This window comes from Lemur catta, chromosome 22, assembly GCF_020740605.2.
Source record: "Lemur catta isolate mLemCat1 chromosome 22, mLemCat1.pri, whole genome shotgun sequence".
Taxonomy (NCBI): Eukaryota; Metazoa; Chordata; class Mammalia; order Primates; family Lemuridae; genus Lemur; species Lemur catta.
In genome coordinates, this window is record NC_059149.1 from 22,548,726 (window position 1) to 22,568,332 (window position 19,607).

General features: G+C 47.1%; 1 protein-coding gene across 2 annotated transcripts in view; it reads right to left on the reverse strand.

Moving 5' to 3' along the window:
• Window positions 1-19,607, reverse strand: part of BIN3 (bridging integrator 3) — a 40,319-nt gene that overhangs the window by 10,270 nt on the left and 10,442 nt on the right. The window contains exons 2-4 of one of the 2 annotated variants that reach the window (XM_045535661.1): window positions 8,417-8,465; window positions 2,749-2,789; window positions 2,283-2,344 (exon numbers count right to left, since the gene is read on the reverse strand). In XM_045535661.1, coding sequence (XP_045391617.1) covers window positions 2,283-2,344; window positions 2,749-2,789; window positions 8,417-8,465 — 152 coding nt within the window. Of the gene's footprint in view, window positions 1-2,282; window positions 2,345-2,714; window positions 2,790-8,416; window positions 8,466-19,607 lie in introns of those variants that run through there. The other variant, XM_045535662.1, reaches the window with a different exon arrangement.

Consider the following 19,607-nt stretch of genomic DNA (forward strand, 5'->3'; position numbering starts at 1 on the left):
GGGCAAAATGTGGGAGAAGGCTGGAAACGTAAACTTTCCAGAAATGCTGAAGCAATGGAGGAAAAAACACTTTTAAAATTCTGTGAAGTGACTTTGTAGGTTTAGGAACAAACATTATGTGTAACTTGACTTGATTACGAAACGATCACAGACAGCATAATTAAAAGACAACAAAAATCTGTATAAAACTGGAAACGTTTCTGAAAAATGTCATCTTTTTTCTTTTTTTTTCATATTTGAGGAAAACCCAAAAAAAGTCAAAGGACAGGGGAGAAGACTTCCTTCTCACTTCCACTTTTCTTCCCTAAAGCCCTTCGTGTTTGCTGGAACCGCAGGAAGTCAAGGACCCGAGTCTGCTCAAGCCACCAGCCCCTGGGCAGACCGGGGTCTGGAATCCCCGCCCGGTGACGCCCTCGTGTCAGGTGTGCAGAGCCGGGGCCAGTGATGCCAAGAACACCAGGCCCCCATGCTCCTCCGGACCAGTGGTCCCCTGTGCCAACCCATGCCCCTCGTTCTGCCCTGCAGGGACTGGGGGCAGGGGCACGGTCAGCTGGCACAATATGGGAGGCTGGGGTCTTTGGACCTTGGAGAAAGCGAGGGTCTTGCCCCGCTTGGGTCTTTGGAGTCTAGAATATAAGATTCAAAGATCCAACAGAGACTGATCACTCTGAAAGTAATACGATTTTCAGGGGAAAAAAAAAAAAAAAAGATAATCTTTTTTAGAACAACAGCTGGGGATTTTCGATCTTGTCCAGGGAGCTCAGGAGACTCCAAGATCGGGAAAGGTATCATTCGATCCCTCTCCGCTGTCTGGACCAGTGGTTCCCAAAGTGGGCCCCGCTGCCTCAGCTGCACCTGGGAACTCACTGGAGACACATTTTCAGGCCTTGCCTGGCCTAAAGCATCAGAGCCAGGCTGAGGCCCAAGGTGTCCCTTGTAGCAAGCCCGCCAGCGACTCAGATGTCCCCACCGTGTGAGTTCAGTGTGGCTGTCAGTCTCCGTCCGGCCTCGAAACCAGCCAGGACACGGCTCTTGCAGACGAGCTTTCTCTGCCCACATCCGCTTCTGAGAGCGGCCAGTAATCCCAGCCCCTAGGGTCACCCACTTAACCCTGGTTTCTCTGCTGGAAAACTAAGCTTTCCATAGCCACACACGCCCGGTCACAGACCCCCGATGCTCTACTTGGTTCCAAAGTAACTGGCTCTGAACACAACACACTGTCGCTTCGTCTATGCCCTGGCACTGCCGGCTGGAGGAGCGGGAAGGGACTAATAGGTCACAGCGGCTCCTGACCGGGCAGGCAGTGGGGAATGAGAAAGAAAAACGCAGCCCAAGTAACTTAGACCTGAAATAACTACAAAGCAAACAATAACAAACTCCCTAATCCAGCCTTTGGCTTGTGACACACATAGTTTGGAGAGGCCAGGGGCCAGGAGCGAGGGGCAGGTCATGTTCAGACCAGCCCCCGTCCTCAGGGTTAGCACTGGCATGATGACAATCTAGGCCACAAGGGGCCAGCAGTCCCTGCACAGGCAGGCAGCTCTCACCCGTGCCGCGGTGGTGGCTGCTGCTCCCAGGGACCGTTTTCCTCTCCTTATCAGCCCTTTCTAGGAAGGTGTGTGTTTATATTTCAGCCAAGGCCTTGTGGGAGGAAGCTCAGGAGCGGTTCTCCATCACTCCCGGCCGCTGGCTCCCTGGCACACGGCCGGTGTCCCTTAGTCTCTGGGCTCCTGGGACCAGCTCCCTCTCGTTTCACACAAGAACTCTTCAGCCAAGACACCTCCCCGAGGCCACTGGCAGCTGCCAGCTCCTCCTCACCAGGGACTCTTCAGTGCCCTTCGTAACGACAGAATGACCTGTCCTGTTTCTGGTCCTGCACTTTAACCCACGCTCTTCCTTAAACACACATCAGCTTTAGCTCCTGTCACCACTGGAAAACCAGTCCCACCGGGCCAGGGACTCATTTCCACAGGGAATGTGCTGCCTTTGCTCTCTGACAGCCTGAGTTGGTGGCCCAGACTCTGGGGAAGTGGAGGCATCTGTGACTAGAAGCTCCTGCTGGCGGTGGCACTGTCCGCCCCGAGCCCCAGCACCCCCAGCCAGCGTGGGGCAGTGCGGCTCTGTGGGAAGAGGATCTGCTCAGTGAGGACCAACCTCAGGCCACTTCTTGGGGACAGTGGCTGGGCATCTCTGAGTGGCGACTGCAGAGTTAGCCCTAAGAGCGGCTGAGGGGAAGGGTGCCCCTCTCTGCCCGAGCCCGAACGAGGCGGAGCGCCACCTACCCAGGTCGGCGTCCGTGCTCTTCTTCATGTCTTTCTGCAGCCTCCGGGTCTGCTCCTCCAGCCTGCAAGGCAGGGACGGGCCTGGGCACCGGCCTCACCGGCTGCTTCGGGGCCCCTTCCTCCCCCTCCCCCTGAAGTGGCCCGAGTGACTACTCCGGGACGCCTGCCGGGGAGGAGCAGGGGCCCTGCTCCACGGGGACTGTCCCCGCCGACTGAGGTGCCACTACACACTCTGCACGAGGCCACGCACCCAAAGGCTACAAGTTAACGACTCTCGCACGGCCACCTGCTGGGGAGAGCGGCTGGCAGCTGGTGAAGCCGCTGCCCTCAGCCCCCAGGGCACTAACGGGCAACAACGCAGCCCACGAAGGGCGGTGAGGAGACGAGGCCTCGGGAGGTGAGACCTGGCATGAGGCTCCTGCCCGTCCCCACCTCTCGATTCCTCCTCCTGGGGTTTGACACTCACTGCTGGAGTTTTCCATACTCCCTCTCAAAGTCTCTCTCCACCTGCAAGAAAGAGATAACTCAATCACCGGAGCAATGACAACATGGTGGAAAATGTCTCCCGGCCTCCCGCCATTCTGTCCACACCCTCCCCCGGGTCTGCAGAAACAACACCGTCCAGTTCACACAAGCACCAGCAGATCATTAATGACAGTATCCCTGTAGTCCCAAATTAATGAGCTGTTTGATTTAGGGAGAAAGACTCCCCTCCCAGGTGGGCAGGCCAGGCAGGCAGCAGCGGGTTGTGGCTCTGCTCTGCCACCGCGGGAGCCAGGCACTAAGAGGTGCGCCCTCCTCTCGCCCCCCTCTCGCCCCGCCCTGGGGGCAGTCAAGGTGCTCCCAGTGTGACCAAATCCCACCCGGGGGTGGGGAGCAGCAGGGCACAGAGGAAGAGACCAGAGCAGGTCACCTCCCCTCTCGGCCTGGCTTTGCTCACAGGGCCCACCTGTCGGCCCACCCGTGGGCAGGGGAGATGGCGCACACGCGCCCTGTGAGCTGGGACGTACCGAACACAAACGCTGTCACTGCTCACTCAGGCGAGCCTCTCTACGTTCATGACTCGTGGTCAAACTCCCCGGCGCCAGCAACACTGAACCTGAGCGGGCGTGAGCCCTGAGCCAGCGCCGCCACTTGCGGGGAAGATGAGGAAAGTCCAGCACTTTCTCTAGTGCCCCAACTTCCCTATCTACAAACTGGGGTGTCAATAACGGCCCCTCACGGGGCTGAGATGTGGAGCAAATGACGTCTGAGAGGCTAACGGAGTCCAGGATCCAGCAAAAGCTCATCTTAAGGAAAACATTCCAGATTCACTCCCACTAAAGCACATGCTCTTGATCGAAGTTTAAAGTGTTACCTACCCCTGGGGATTTGCAGTTTGGAACCAAAGTCTTAGCTGGAGGAATGACAAGGCTCTGGTGTGACTGCAGGGGGAGCCCTGCCTGGGCCCTTCACGGAGTGCACTTCGGTCTGGTCCTCTCCCCAGCAGGGCCACGGAGGACAAGCAGAGACAGTAAGAGGTGGACTCTGATACTCACTGTGGAGCCTTAAAAACAGCAACTAACACTTCAGAGCCTCACTTTCTTTCCTAGTAAAATGGGATAATTTCATTTAGTCATACTCTGTGTAAACTTCAAGTGGCCTACAAGGAAATGAGGATAATGTCAACCTTGGTGGCTTGACGTTTAAAGCAGGAGTGTACACGGCGCACACAGCAAGGTGCCTGGCCTACGGCTGCGCTCACCAAATGTTCGATTCCTCATTCTTCTCCTGCTCATGGAGGTGCTGGGAGGACCAGAGTAGTACGAACCTGCAGCTGGCCTGTAAACCCTTTCTTCCTTTTTTAATTGCAAAGATGGGGTCTTGCTATGTTGCCCAGGCTGGTCTCGAACTCCTGGCCTCAAACGATCCTCCCACCTCAGCCTCCCCAATTGCCAGGACTACAGGCGTGAGGCACCATGCCTGGCAGGGACTGTAACTCCTTTAGCCAAGAGGAGGGGCAGCCCCAAGCACATGGGAAACTGCCAGCTGGGAAACCGGGATTTTGGCTAAGCACAGGGTGCCGTGCCTGGGGGCCGCAACAGTGCACTAACTCCCATCACTGGACACAGCGCCTCTTACCACATGGGACGTGACAGCTGAGCAGTGTGTTTACATGTTAAAAGTATTTCTTTCCAGAAAGATGAAATTAAAACGAAGCATTTCCTGGCCAGAATCAAGCTCTCCCAGAGGCACAGAACACACAGTAGGTGCCCTTGGGGGAGGGGAGGCGCTAGCCTTTGCGGAGCCCCAGAGCTGCAGCCGCGGCTGCCCGTCCCGGCACCTGCAATCCCCCACGTGTGCTGACGTGTGTGGGACGTCAGGAACACCTGGCCTCCCTGGCTGGGGACTGCTTGGGCTTGCACAGGGAGGGACTTCAGGTTTCCAACTCTGCTGGATCATTCTGGTTGATGAGAAACTCGAAGTCTCATGGCGGAAGCTGACAAGCATGTCAGCGGTAGGAGCTCCATCCTTCTGTTTTACTTGCTGCTGCTTAAGGCCACGGGACAATCTAAGAGGAGTTTATGAACCTTTCACCTCCCCTGTTTCCAGCAGCCAGCGTGGCTTCTATAGCCCACTGGCCAGAGATCTCTCTCCTCCTGGGGAAAGACGCAAGGGGAACACTGCCAGAATTCCAGCCCCAGATGATGGCTCAGGGACTAAAGGGACACACTGGAGTCTCATTCCGAGGTATATGCATACTGAGGAAAAGAGCCAAACGGAAAAGATCTGAATATCTCTGAATGCTTGATGCCTTTGCCAGAAAGACAGCTGGAGCCCAGTCAGCAAGGCAAGTTCAACACATGTGCACGGACCGCCAGGGATCAGGACGGGCCGGGCCAGGCTGGCGAGGTCAGCGCAGGGAGAACCAAGCGCTAGACGACCACCCGAGGCTGTGCCCTGCGTTCGTCCTCCAACGCTGCGCTATTCAGTGCTCTATCCACGGTGTCTGGGCCAGGCCCTGGCATGGAGCAGGAACTTGGTATTTGCTAAATGAACGAACAGGCTGAGGCCCCCCCCCAACAAACTTACACTCACGGTGAAGGGAAGGGCTGGGGCTCCGATCCCAGGACTGGGTGCGACTGATCGGAGCCCAGACCTTAGCATTCCGGGAAGCCCTCCTTCACGGCTGCCCGTTGGTGGAAAGTGGCTGCCCTTGCCTATGCCCTGACATGATTAAGGACGATCAATGAGGCCGAGGGCCCTGTCACTTGGCAAGTGGAAACCCTTCTCCAGTGGAAAGGCTGTGTGGCCAGACTCTTTTTGGCCCTGACTTCACAGAGCACCTACCCAGCTAGGAATATGCTTCCCGTGTGCACGAGACCCTCCCAGGTTACACAGGGAGGGGCAGCCGCTTCTCCACACACAGATGCTCCCCCACTTCATGGGACCTGGGGAGCGAGAGGGGACTAGGCAGAGGTCAGGATCGGGAGGGGAGAGCTTTTGCTCTTCCGGCTCAGTTCCGGTGGTCAGCCCCTGCAGAGAATACGACACGCCAGCCAAGGCCTCCGCAGTAATGGAATTTGCGTACCTGGGCACAGGGGAACAGCAAGGGCACAGAGACAATGCTTTCTTTGTGCCTGACAGTTGGGTGCCTTGAGCCAAAAACCTCCTGAAACTCCCTGAAGATAACATGAGCATTTCTTCCCATGACAGGGGCGCCACGACTTCCAATAACCCGGGAGCCACATCTGCTCCCCTCCCCGAAAGTGCCTGGGCAAGAACAACAGCGTGCGTCATCGCCGTGCAGGGGCAGCTGCCAGAGATGCTGAGACAACTGCACAGCCCAGGCCTGTTCTGGGGGCCGGGGAGCGGCAGGGGGGAGAGTGAGCGAGGAGAGGCAGGGGCTCGCTACATTTGCTTCAGTGCCTGTGGGGCGTGGGGGTCTGCGCCAAGGGAGCAAGTCACTCTACTCTGAGCTTTGATTCCCTGTGGGGGACCAAAGGCCCAGCCTGCAATGTCACTGCACTGGGGAACCGAGCTGCTTGGGACAGTTTATAAAGAGAGTCAAATCAACCACCTTCCTGTAAGGCATTAGTATTCACTGAGGGGTTGTGTGCCAGACACTGTGTGGAGTGCCACACAGGCACCATCATCATCTTCACTTTACAGATGAGAGAACTGAGTCTCCGAGAAGCGGAGGAGCTGGCCCCAGGTCACAGACAGCCTGTGGCAGGCCTGGGATGGGAATCCAGGCTGCCAGCCTCCCAGCCCTGACTTCTTAACTGCTACCCAACAACTAGTCTGTCTGGGGGAGTCAATGCCATAAATCAGAGGGCCACGATTCCCTCTCAAAGGAGACAGAGGCAAGGAAGGGAAGAGGGACGCCACGCTGCATCTGTCCTTCCCTCTGGAGTCCTTGCCACCCCTCACATTAAAGGACCCAGACATCTTTCCGTTAACAAACTCTGGCAAAGAAGCTAGAAAGTACATTCTAGCCTATACTTTTCCATGGAGAACAAAGGCTATTTCTATAAGGGTTGGGGTGTTGGGACGGTTTTTTGCTTCTTGTTTGCTTGGTTTTTTTTTTTTTTTTGCAGTGAGTGTTGGGAATAAAAGACCCTTCTCAAAACCATTTCCCTTGCAGATCTGCCATGGATTAAACTCTGGAGACCCAGAGCCACACCTTCCCACTTCCTGTAGCCGGCCAGACCCAACGCTCGCACGCCCAGATTCTTTGGGCTTCAGCTGACAGCTTCCACAGATGGTCGGCCGCTGCATGGGAGGTAAACTCCGAGTCTGTCGGCAACCTGCCTTTGCAGGAAGCAGGGAGGGCTCTTTTAACTCGGGCCCATTTCCTTTCAAGTGACCTAACTTGGGAGCTCCCAAGGATGGAGACGTTGGTCAGGTGTGTGCTGAACTTCCCGCCAAACTGAAGCAGTATCTTTCCTACAGTTCTCTCTGAGAGCTGAGCCAAGGGGGGAAGGAGTTAGTGAGACAAGGAGAACTGTCAGGGGCTGGTATGACAGACACAAGGGCCTCCACTGCATGGACTTTCTGGAGTTGTCACACTAGAGGCTCTATAGTCATGGTCCCCCATCTTGAAACCAACTCACTGAGCTTTGTGGGCGAGGGGGCTGAAGAGGCTGTTCCGTCCTAGACCTCCCAAATTCCTAGACCTCCCAAATCCCAGGAGGTCGTCATAGCCTGAGGCAGCACAGAACAATGGAATGAGTACTGACCATAGGCTCAAACCTGAGTTGTTCCACCGCCCCCCCCACCCCCCCGAAACAGAGTCTTGTGCTGTCACCCTGGCTAGAGTGCAGTGGCATCATCACAGTTCACTACAACCTCAAACTCCTGGCCTCAAGCAATCCTGCCTCAGCCTCCCTGCTAGGATTACAGGCGTGAGCCACCGCGCCTGGCCTTAAGCCTGAGTTCTAATTCCAGCTCTGCCAGTATGGGGCTTTTAGAACTGCAGAAAGTCACTACAACCCTTTCCATGGAGCTTGCTGTCTTCATCAGGAAAAATCAGGAGGGTGGACCAGATGACCTCTAACTTTCTAAAAGTCTATGATTCTCTTCCTCTCCCATCCTGGAGATCAAATAGGGATAAAAACTGGGGGCTTAAAAGGCAGTGGTGGGATTTAGTCATCCTCTCCTGCTGAGGGACTCTGGATCACTGCCAAGAAAGCATCAGGAGTGGAGAGAAGTGGACCCGGACCACCTGGAAAAGCTTCCTGGTCTTTTCTGCAATTGAGATGCCAGAAGTAAGGGCCTGGGCTGTGTCTTTGGTGGGGGGGGGGGTCTCTGTTTAGGGGCCCTCTTAGGAAAAGGTGTAGACCTCCAGGCCAGCTCCTAGAGGTGGACCCACTCAGAAGCAGTGCCTTCCTCCCGCCTCTGCAACCCACCTCTTCCACCTGCCCAGAGATGAGGAAGGGACCAGGCTGACCTCGGGGGAAAACGTCCCTTGGAGAGGGGGCTCCGCCAAACCCCATTCTACACGAGGATACAGACCTCCACGAGTGGGAATAAGGCCCAGGTTGTGCTTCTGTCTTCCCAGCCCCAAGATGTGTTGAGTCAAAGCTCTGGTGCTGTGCAAAGGCCACGTGACATAGAGCTGAATCTCACAGCAAAACAATTGGGGTACTCACTGTTTTGGGAACAATCTGTTTCTTGGGCTGTGTAATCTTAAAAGGAATCCTATAAGAGAAAGAGACAAAGAAGGATATTGTGAGAAATGGGGAGGGATGTGGCTGAAACAGTCAACATGGTATAGGCCACTTTCCTCCAGGAGGGTGAGGAAGACTGGCAGTGGCTCGCTCTTGAACTTGGACCCCCTGCCCTGGCAGGCGTAGGAACATCACACCCCGGCTTGGTTTTAGGAGAGAGAACCTCCCATCAACAGCGTCACACGCAGGTTCTTGGGCACCACCCTCTGCCCCAGAGCACCTCTCCTGCTAACAGCCTGTCCTTTAAATACACTGAAAACGCGAGGGCAGAAAAGAGGAGACACCATGCAAATCACAATCAGTATAAACCTGTGTCTTGAGGGGCTGCAAAGTCAGAAATTACAGACTCACGGCAATAGCTATCATCTTTGAAAACACGCCTTTATAAAAACACCACAAAAATCACTTATGGTCTATATTAGGAGTTTCACTACTTCCCTGTAGAGGGACAAGCTGGATCTGCAGAGCTTCTTGGGAGGATGGAGGCTGGGGAGGGAAGACAAATTATAGGGACATTAATGACTGGCCAGTGTGGGCTATTTCCCTGGGAAAACTGACAAAATCTAAAAGCGGCTAACTTGCGGAAGAATCTGAAATGAAGCCTGAGTCTGCCTTGAACTTGCTCTGAAGCCCTGCACCTCAGACTCCCCACTTTGAAACGGAAGACAGGTGGGCACAATACAAGGGAAACCACTGAGCAGGCTGCCCTCTGGAAGGTGACAACGGCACCAGGACTTCACTTCCTGCTCTGTAAAGGGAGTGCATCAAACTAGGTAATTCAGAAGCTTCCTCAAGGCATTGACTATTCTCTGGTTCTCTGATTCTGAGAGCTGTGGCCAGGCTAGACAGCCACCAGAGCTCATCCCAACGGCTCCAGAAAGGGCAGGCTCCCCGCGCCCCGGCAGGGAGAGAGTCAAGAAGCCCTGGGGTCGGCTGGGGAGGAGGGTGCTCACTCAGCCGGCTCCCACCTCTCTCCTTGCCTTTTGGCTAAGCCAGGCAGAAGCTCTTCAATTCAAACCTCCCGCCCCCATGCTGCACCCGATCCACTTTCCTCCACGCCCGCTTCTCCCTGAACCTGCTTCCATTCGGCCCAAACTGACCAATACTGTTGTTAAACTCAACAGTATAATTAACCACCGATAATAACCCCAGACAACGATCCGGTTGAGGGGATGGGCCAGCCTGAGTCACAGTGGTTTAAATTTAATTTCTGGAGGACATCCTGTTTATTGTTCACGCAGTCCCATAATTTGGGAGTGTTAACCCTTTGGGGGCTGGCAGATTCACGTAGCTTCTACAAACAAATCGTCCCTGGCTATGTGATTGCCAGAGGGGAATGAGGCAAGGTATGGAAACGAGAAGGAAAGAAAAAGTGAAATTGCTATTTCCCTTTCTCAGACCTAAAGAGGATAGGTTCAAGGGGAAATGAGTCTTCTCCCCAAGCCCCGGGTCACTCTGCCCACGATCACGGATTGGAGCTGACACATAAAATGGTTTTGGACAGTGAACAATTGTCCTCGAGGACCGTTTTGGAGATGGTGCAAATGAGGTCCTGGTGGCATTGCAAAAACACTGCTCGTGCTCCGTGGGAAGATGCTGCAGTGGAAAAAGCTCTAGACCAGATCTCAGAAAACCTGGTCTCTGCCTCTGACTAGTTTTGTGATTTAAACAAATCACAATCTCTGGAGCCCAGTTTCTTAAACTGTGAAACAAAAGACTTGGACTACATGATCCCTTCTGCTCATCTAAAACGGGAATTCTAAACTGAATCTCCATTCCAAGAATATGGGGAGTAGGATGAGAATTCTACGTGGTCTTCAAAATGCTCCTTGGAGTCTAGTACCGCACACTAGGGACCGAGAGATTAGGAACTTACATTCCATTATTTGTGGTGCCACAGCCTCTCTCTAAATCTTAATTTAGAATCACTGTATTTTTAGAACTGTAAGTTACCATAGAAATTTTTTTTCCAGTTCAACCCTCTCATTTTGTAGACGAGGAAGCAGATCTGGGGAGGTCCAGTGACTTGCCCAGGGTCGTTCTGCCAGTTCACAAGAGGACCAGGGACAATCGGCACTCCTGGCTGCTGGCCCGGTTTCCTCCCTGCTACTCACAGCTCAACGCTCTTCTCACGTGCGTTTGTTCCATGTATTTGATCGAAATGCCTGGTTTTACAGTACTATGGAGTTAGAAGGGCCCTGTCATTCTTTAAAGGATTGAATATTAAACGGGAGAGCGCTTGTGCTGAACCGGGTGCTCTGGCACAAGTGAGAGGTTATATTACTATGTAGACCGAACCGAGTCTCTCTTTGTATTTCCATCACAGCTCCTGACGATCATATATAACTTTATCATACTATTCTGATGATTTTTCAACTCACCTGCTCAAAAGCCCTCTCTCTTCCGGTTAGAAGAACACCTTTTTTTTTTTTAAATAAGCTTTTTAAGGTTGGATTTATAGAAAAATTGTGAAGGAAGTATATAATTCCCACGTCCCCCACACTCAGTTTCTCCTTCTGATATTAGCACGGTCCATTTGTCACAATCAACCAACACTGAACTATTCAAGACTATATTCAGATTCCCTTAGATTTCCCTGGTGTCCTCCTTTCAGCTCCAAGATCCCACCCCGGTTACATCGCATTTAGCTACTATGTCTCCTTAGGCTCCTCTGGGCTGTGATAGTTTCTCAAACTTTCCTTGTTTTTGGTGACCTTGACAGTTTTAAGGAGTGCTGGGTAGGCATTTTCTAGAATGCCCCCCAAGTGGCATTTGCCTGATGTTCTTCTCCTGCCTAGACTGGAGTTAGGCATTTTGGGGAGGAAGATGATGGAGCTGAAGAGCCATCGTCCTCACATCACATCGAAGGTCCATGAAATCGACATGACTTATCCCTGTTGACGGGTACCCTGATCACAGGCTGGAGCAGTCTGTCTCAGCTTCCTCCACTATGAAGTTGCTACCCATCCCCCCTTTCCATACTGCACCCTTTGGGAGAAAGCCAATGTGCAGAGCCCTATTTATTACTTTATATATTCACTTATCACTATGGATGCACAGATCCTCATCTTACATTGTGGGTTATGGTCTAATACTACTTGATTTTGATACTCAAACTATTCTAGCTTGGCCACTGACAACTCTTTCGGTTGGCTCTGACGTCCTTTTGACATACCCACATCAGTGTGTGTGTTGTCCAGCACTTCCTTACTTTCTGGCACTACGAGATGCTCCAGGCTCGTCTTGTACATTTGCTGCCCCAGCCCTAGAATCCACGGAGGAATTCAGCATTCAACGAGCCTCTGTGATATGGTCTCAACCTTCCTTTTAATCTTTTTTCCCATTCACCCAATACAACTACCCTGATTCAGCTAAGTGGATGCTAATCCCCCAAATCTAGACTCCTTATAATTTCCTATCCCAAACTGGGATGTTTCTGAATGCCTGTCATCAGGACAACTTGGACTACCAGGGGCAACTGGCCCACATGGCACCCCACCCACATGGAATGTCCTCTCTCCCCCTGGCCTGAGCAAAGCTGCTCTCAAGTCTAAAACCTCACTTACCTTCTTCTAAAACATCTAAGACTTATTTGGCATTTAAAAATATTTTACAGATAATTACAGTTTATCCCCTTAAAAAGTAAAATATGCTCATCAGAAAAAGTAACTTTTTAAAAAGTTATAAAAGTAAAAACATGCTATCAGAGAAAACTTGAGAAATACAGAAAGAGGGAGGGAGGAAAAAAAGGGGGAAACCCACTCCCCCATCCATGTCTCCTATCTAATAGATGACCAGGGTTAATGTTTTGGTGTTGTTAATCATATTTTTAAAATCTGCAGAAAGACAAACAACTGAAGCAAACATGCCAAATGTTAGTAGTGGTTAATTCTGGGTGCTGAGAATATGATTACTGTTTTCTTCTTTGCACTTTCCATATTTTTCTCAAATAAACCAAAAAAACTCCTTGTTTTTTTTCTTGACTACAAAAATAGCACCTGATCAGTGTTAAAAACTTGGAAGACATGGAAAAACACAAAGGGCAAAACATAAACACACACACACACACACACACACAAAAAAAAACCCAAATGAAAAAATAAACAATAATGCCCTGAATCACAGTGTGTACATGTGTGTTTCTTAATATTTAATAACTTTTAAAAGTAAAGGAAATACATATCATGAATTCATTTATTCATTTGTTTTTTAGAGACAGGGTCTTGCTCTGTCACTCAGGCTAGAGTGCAGTGGCACGATCATAGCTCACTGTAACCTCCAACTCCTGGGCTCAAGCAATCCTCCTGCCTCAGCCTCCTGAGTAGCTGGGACTATAGGCATGCGCACCACTATGACTGGCTGATTATTTTTAATTTTTTGTAGAGATGGAGTCTCACTATGTTGCCCAAGCTGGTCTCGAATTTCTGGCCTCAAGCAATCCTCCTGCCTCAGACTTCCAAAGTGTTGGGATTAAAGGCATGAACCACCACACCTGGCCCCATGAACGTTTTTACATGCCAATTGTCATTTCTCATCATTCTGATTTTTAAGAGCTACAGAAATAAAACTAGTGGTAGAGGTAGACAATGAAAATGTACCACTAGTTTTATTTCTGTAACCCATATCATTTATTGTTGGTCATTTCAACTGTTTCGATTTTTTTCTGTTAAAAACAAAAAGCCTAATAGCTAAATCTAACAGCTAAATCTTCACCCACACCAAAGATCAGTCACACAGGATGAAGTCTCACAATTGGAATTACTGGGTCAAAGGATATATACACCTTCAAGGCTTTGATACATTTTGCCAAACTGCCCTAGAGACAGATTGAAATAGCTAATGTTCTTTGAAAGATTGGAACAGTTTACACTACAGCACCTGCCCTTTGGCTTGTATATCAGGATTTTTTCCTGGCTTAGTGTTTGCCTTTCACATTTATACATTCGTGTATAACGTACAGAAGCTTCTGATTAGTATGAGGTCAAATATACCTGATCCATCTTTTCCTTTGTGATTTCTTCTTCTGGCGTCACACTGAGAAAGACCGGCTCTCTCTGTACCGACGACTTACAACTATTCACCTATATTTACTTTATTACTTTTATGACTTCATTTTATTCATCTAAATTCTACTTTTATCAAAGTTATACATATGCATAGTTCAATAAGGCAACACGATTTATTAAGTAAAACATTAGTTCCTAGGCCCGCTCAGTCTCATTTGCCAGAGATAACCACTTTCAAACTCAGCTGTTTTTTGGCATTTCCCTTGGCACATCTAAAGAAAAATGTTTCTATTGCTACCTATTATTGACTGTTAGGTTTTTAGGCACTAGCTATTGACTTTTTACTCTGGAACATGAGGATTTAACTAATAGAACAAAAACACTATCGGGTGCTCATCCATTCTCCACAGATACACTTACAACTCCCCTTCTTCTCAATATAGTTAGACTATAACTTGGTTTGGTTAATATTAAGTAAACTATTATGAGGATATTGTGATTTACTTTCCATCCTGCATCTGGTGGCCAGGAGGTTGTTCAGCCTGTCACAGCTTCAGAAGACTGCAGTTCCAGATGATGTGCTGAATCACAACTTCATGACAGTTTCCAAACCAAACCCCCAGCTAAGCCACTTCCAAATTCCCGACCAACAGAAACTGTTTATTGTTGTTTCAAGCCATTAAGTTGTGGGGTATGTAGCAATACAGTTAATAACACACTGCCTATTTTTTTTTACTTTCCCTAAAATTGATAATGGTCACTTTTCTTTCACTTGTTTAATTATCTATGTACTTATCCCTAATTCAATCTGTGGTCTCTACTCTCAATACAGTCATTCATATCACGTATTCTCTCATTTGCATCTTCTTGAAGCACTCTGCACTGGCGCTGCTGGCCTCCTCCAATCTGGACTGGCTGCCTGCTACCCGGGGTGGGGGTGTGCTGCTGTCATCCTCTGCTCTCCCTTCACCATCCTCACTGGGATTCTTTTGACTTCTCTCCCATGATTTCCTCCTGGTCCTCCTCTTTACTGGTTTACTCTTTACTTTGGTAGAAACAAAGCACGTGGGAGATCATTTTTGAGACTCTGCATATACTAAAAACTTTTTATTGTACCCACAGGCTAGTTTGGCTGGGTGTAGAATTATAGGCTGGACATAATTTCTTCCAGAATTCCCAAAGCATTGCTTCTCTGTCTTCTAACTTCCCAATACTGCTGTTGTGGTGAAGTCTGAAGCCAGTGATTCCTATTCTTTGTATGTGACCTATTTTTTTTTTTTTTTACTTTCTTTATGCAATCTTATAGGATCATATGTTTGTCCCAGTGTTGTAAAACTTCACAATGATGTGCTTTGTGGGTCTATTTTCATCCATAGTGCTGGGTCACAGGACTGTTCACCTTGGCAATTTATAATCTTTAGTTCTGGGATTTAAAAAAAAAAAAAAAAACATCGTTGTTGATTTCTTCTCCTCCATTTTCTGTTGCTTACTTCTGAAATTGGTATAATTTTGATGCTTGACCCTCCTTGGCTGGTCTTTCAATTTCTGTTTTTTCATTCCTACTATCAGACAATTTCCAAGAGCTCTTTTTAATTTTCAGGATGTCTTTTAAAAAAAAAAAAGTATCCTGTTTTTATTTCACAGATGCCTTATCTCTCTGAGGATCTTAATGACAGCTTTAAAAAAAAGTTCTTCCTTTATAGTCTCAGTTTCCCTCCAAGTTGCTCTTTTTGTTTAGTCTTTATTTTTCACACTAATGCTTTCCTTGGATGAATGGTAATTCTTGGCAACCTATTCACATATATGCCAGGGAGACAAAAAACGCTGACTATAAGCTCTGAGCACGTGGATCAAGTTTGTCTATTGCACAGGGTGATTTGGCTAAAGAGTTTTGTGGGGAACTCCCTGATGTCAGTATCCTTTTATCTTTTCTCCTAAGCAGGTAAAATTCCCTAGAGAAGATTCTTCCATTCTCCTGCTTTGGGCAAAAAGGCCCAGCTCAGTGTTCCGGGAGCTCAGCAAGTGGAAGAGATCTAGAGAGTGTGTGTGAGCGTGTGTGTGCAAGAGAGAGAGAGAGAGAGTGTGTGTGTGTGTGTGTGCATGTGCACCTGTGAGTGTCAGGGGGAGAGGAAGTGGTGTGTTTTGGTGCTCCATTTGCATACATTCACTTCATCCTGATTTCACTATGGTGGTTCTACCCTCAACTGTGCCTGATGCCTTCTCAGAGGTAGGTCTGGGTTTTATGGGCCTGAAGCTTATACAACTGTGCAGGCCCCTTTAAAGAAAAAGAATATAAAATTACAAATATAAAAATAGGCATGAAAGTGAATACTGAGGCAGAGAAAAGAGCATAACAAATGACAAGTTTCAAAAGCTGACAAATGACATAAACATCAGAAAATCAAGAATAACCTAATATTTTTATTAATCATCTGCCTAACACACCTCTTTTTTTCCTACATTTTTTGGCTGCATAGTCTTTGATTGCCTCTTCATGTGACACAGAATTGGTAGCATCATTTTCTTAGAATGAAAAGAAAGATAATTCCGTCTTTCCTCCAGTATGGTTGATTGAAATTTGCTTTCTACTACTGACAGTTTAGAAAAGCCTTTGTTCAGCTTATTGGTAATATATAAGTATAAATTTTATAAGACTTAGGAAAATTTCATGTTTCTTCCACAAATAAACTGTAAGGTTTCAGGGCACATTTCAAGATTTCTTGTATAGTGACTAATTTTAAATGCTCTTTGAATTAATGACAGCAACCAGTTTGTCATTAACGTCCTTGTAGGAGGGCATATCATAAGTTCTGTTATTTTCATTAGGTCTTTCATGTTAAATTTACCAGAAATCTCTATGTTTTATCAATGTGTTTATATGATTTGCTCCTCCTCTTCATTAACTGGATTACCAAACAATCATGACTCCTATTTAAAACTGTTCTCATTCTCTTACTGGATCACTAGCTTTGGTACAATCTGAAACATTCTGTTATACCTTGCTTGATTTCAGAATGATTTCCACCAGTTTAACTGCTCACCTTTAACACTTTTGTGTTCCATTATTTATCCAATTTTCCCCTTAGTTTTTAGCTAAATTTAAAGATGACCAAAAAGGTATCCTTCACATATTTCCAACTCAGGCGTCTATAATTTCTTGTTTTGTTAAAAAATTTCCAAAAATGTCTTCACAAATTTCAGTTAAAACAGTATACTCCCAACTCAACCTGCTAGTCCCATCCCAAAAAAGGGCTAGGCTACCCCAAAGGTGCCTGATAAGAGGGGTAGGATGAAGAAGAAAGAGGAGGAAAGGAAGACAAGAGGTTTTCTTAACTAATTGCAGTATAAATACTTCGTTCTCAGTTTACAAAACACAGGCCCATATCATGGCTACAGCTCGCTCCTTCCAGGGCCTTGAACAAGGTCCACGCAAGTCGGGGGCTCTAAAGCTGAAGCTTCGTTAGCTCCTTGCAGTGAATCCACCTCTGTGTCCCCCAGTACAGAACCCTTTGGAGGGGGAAACAGGAGTGGGGGACTCTTCATTCTTCTGCTAGGGTGGGGCAGGGACAGTCTCCCAGGGAAATGGAGTTGGGGAGAGGTTGGGGCTCTAGACTTACTCATAAAGAGCTTTCAACCAATACTGATCTCAGCTCCCAACTTCTAGAGGGGCTTCTAGAGGTACTCTGTACCAATGACTTTGAGATTCCGTGACATGAGGTGGGATGGCTCTTGGTTTTCCCAAATGCCAGTTTAGAATTTGGCTTTCTTGGAACTACTAAGTCAGTTACCTCATGTAACTGCACTCCAATTCCCAAATTTTGTGGGTGTCTCTTCTAACTTTCCCTGACCTTGTGGATTTATGTCTTTATAAAAATTCATTTTATTGTGCTTTTTGTGGGATTTGTGAGCGAGATAAATTAGATGTATTCAATTTGCCATCTTTACTCAGAATCTGGCTTGATTTGAAATAACAGCTTGATTGAGAGATAATTCACATACACAACATTCACCCTTTTAATGTACAATGTACTTTAAAAATGTACAAATTTGGGGTTTTTAGCATATTCTTAGAATTGAGCAAAAATCACTACTAATTTCAGATTTTCATCACACCAAAAAGTAACCACATACTATTAGCAAGTAACTCCTTTCCTTCCAACCCCTGACAACCATTACTCTACCTTGTCTCTATGGATTTGCCTTTTCTGGACATTTTGCATGAATGGAATTATATACTATGTGGCCTTTTGTGTTGGCTTCTTTCATTTATCAAAATGTTTTCAAAGGTCATCCATATTGTAGCATGTATCAGTACTCCATTTTTTTTAAGTCACTGAATATTATTCCAGTGTATGGATATACCACATTTTGTCTATCCACTCATCAGCTTATGAACAATTCGGGTTGTTTCCCCTTTTTCATTATTTATGAATGCTGCTATGAACATCTACATGCAAGATTTTGCATGGGCATGTTTTTGTTTCTCTTGGGTATACATCTAGGAGCAAAAATGCTAGGTCATATGGTCACTCTATGTTTAACCTTCCAAGGATCTGCCAGACCAGACTGTTTTCCAAAGTGGCTGCACCATTTTACATTCCCACCAGCAGTGTATGAGGGTTTCGATTTCTCTATATCCTTGCCAATATTGTCCATCTTTTTGATTTTAGCCATCCTAGTGGGTATGAGGTAGTATTTCATTGTGGCTTTGATTTGCACCTAATGACTAATGATGGTGAGCATCTCTTCATATATTTTTTTGTCATTTGTATATCTTTGGAGAAACATCTACTCAAATCCTTCGCTTATTCTAAAATTGGGCTGTCTTTTTTATCGTTGAGTTGTAAGAGTTCTTTGTATATTCTGGGTACAAGCCCCTGATCAGATAAATATTTTCTCTCATCCATGGTTGGTTTTTCACTTTCTTAATGGGGTCCTTTGAAGCTCAAAAGGTGTACATTTTGATGAAGTCCAATTTACCTAGTTTTTCCTTTGTTGTTCATGCTTTTGGTGTCATATCTGAGACTCCTTTGGTTATTTTCATTTTTTATTATTCAAGATAAATTATTCAAAATCATCTGTGTGCCTTCTCCCTGCCAAGAAACCTCATAAGGATATTACTGGAAATGAATTATATTTATAGATTAAGTTTTTGAAGAACCTACATCTTTGTAAGTATTAGGTTTGCTCATTCAGATCCATAATATTTTTCTTTCATTCAATTCTTTTTATGTCCCCTGGTCTGAAGAGTTTTTTTCACTTAGGTTCTCTACATTTATAAATGTTAAGATCCCAAAGTAACACTTACATGTGAACTTTTTAGCCCTACATGTGTCTTAGGTGTGTGCATTTCGGGAATTTTTAGCCCTGTATGTATATGTACTAGGTGCGTTCCATGGAATTTGATATTTTTGGTTATGCTGTAAATGGGATTCTTTTTTTCATTTTATATTCCTGGTATTAGTACATTTTCCCTGAAACCAGACACCACACCTACATATTTAACCTATACAGCCCAAGAAATTCAAGCAGGAACAAAAGAAACTAATTAGGTTTTCTAGGAAGACAGTCTTGTTTGAAAATAATAAAATTTCACTTTTCTTTCCCAATATTTATACCTATTTCTTGTCTTGTGTTACTGTATTAGTTAGAAATTATAGGAAAAAAATGTTCCGACTTTGGTAAGTATGCTTTGAGTCTGATCTTTCACTCTTAAATACGAAGGGAGCAAGCTGCTGATTTCGGGAGCCAGGAAGCCTCCTAATAGTAAGAAAATACCTTTCTGCTCCTAGTTTACTAAAAGATACAAGGATTAGATTTTTGAATTCTACTAATGACTTTTCAGCAGGCATAGATGACCAGTTTGTTCTCCTACGGCCTATCATTGTGATGAGCGGTGCAAATACATTTCCTAACACTGAGCTGTCCTTTCATTACCAAGTAAACTCTGCTTGGTAAAGGGTACAGGTTAATTAACTTTGATGTGTGTGTGCCTTGCTTTCGGATTATGACACATAGCATCTCAAGGGCAGTGACTGAATGTTATGCTTCTTTGCAACTCCTGCAAGCACTGTACTAGGCACAGTGCTATTTTCAACTTTTATTGA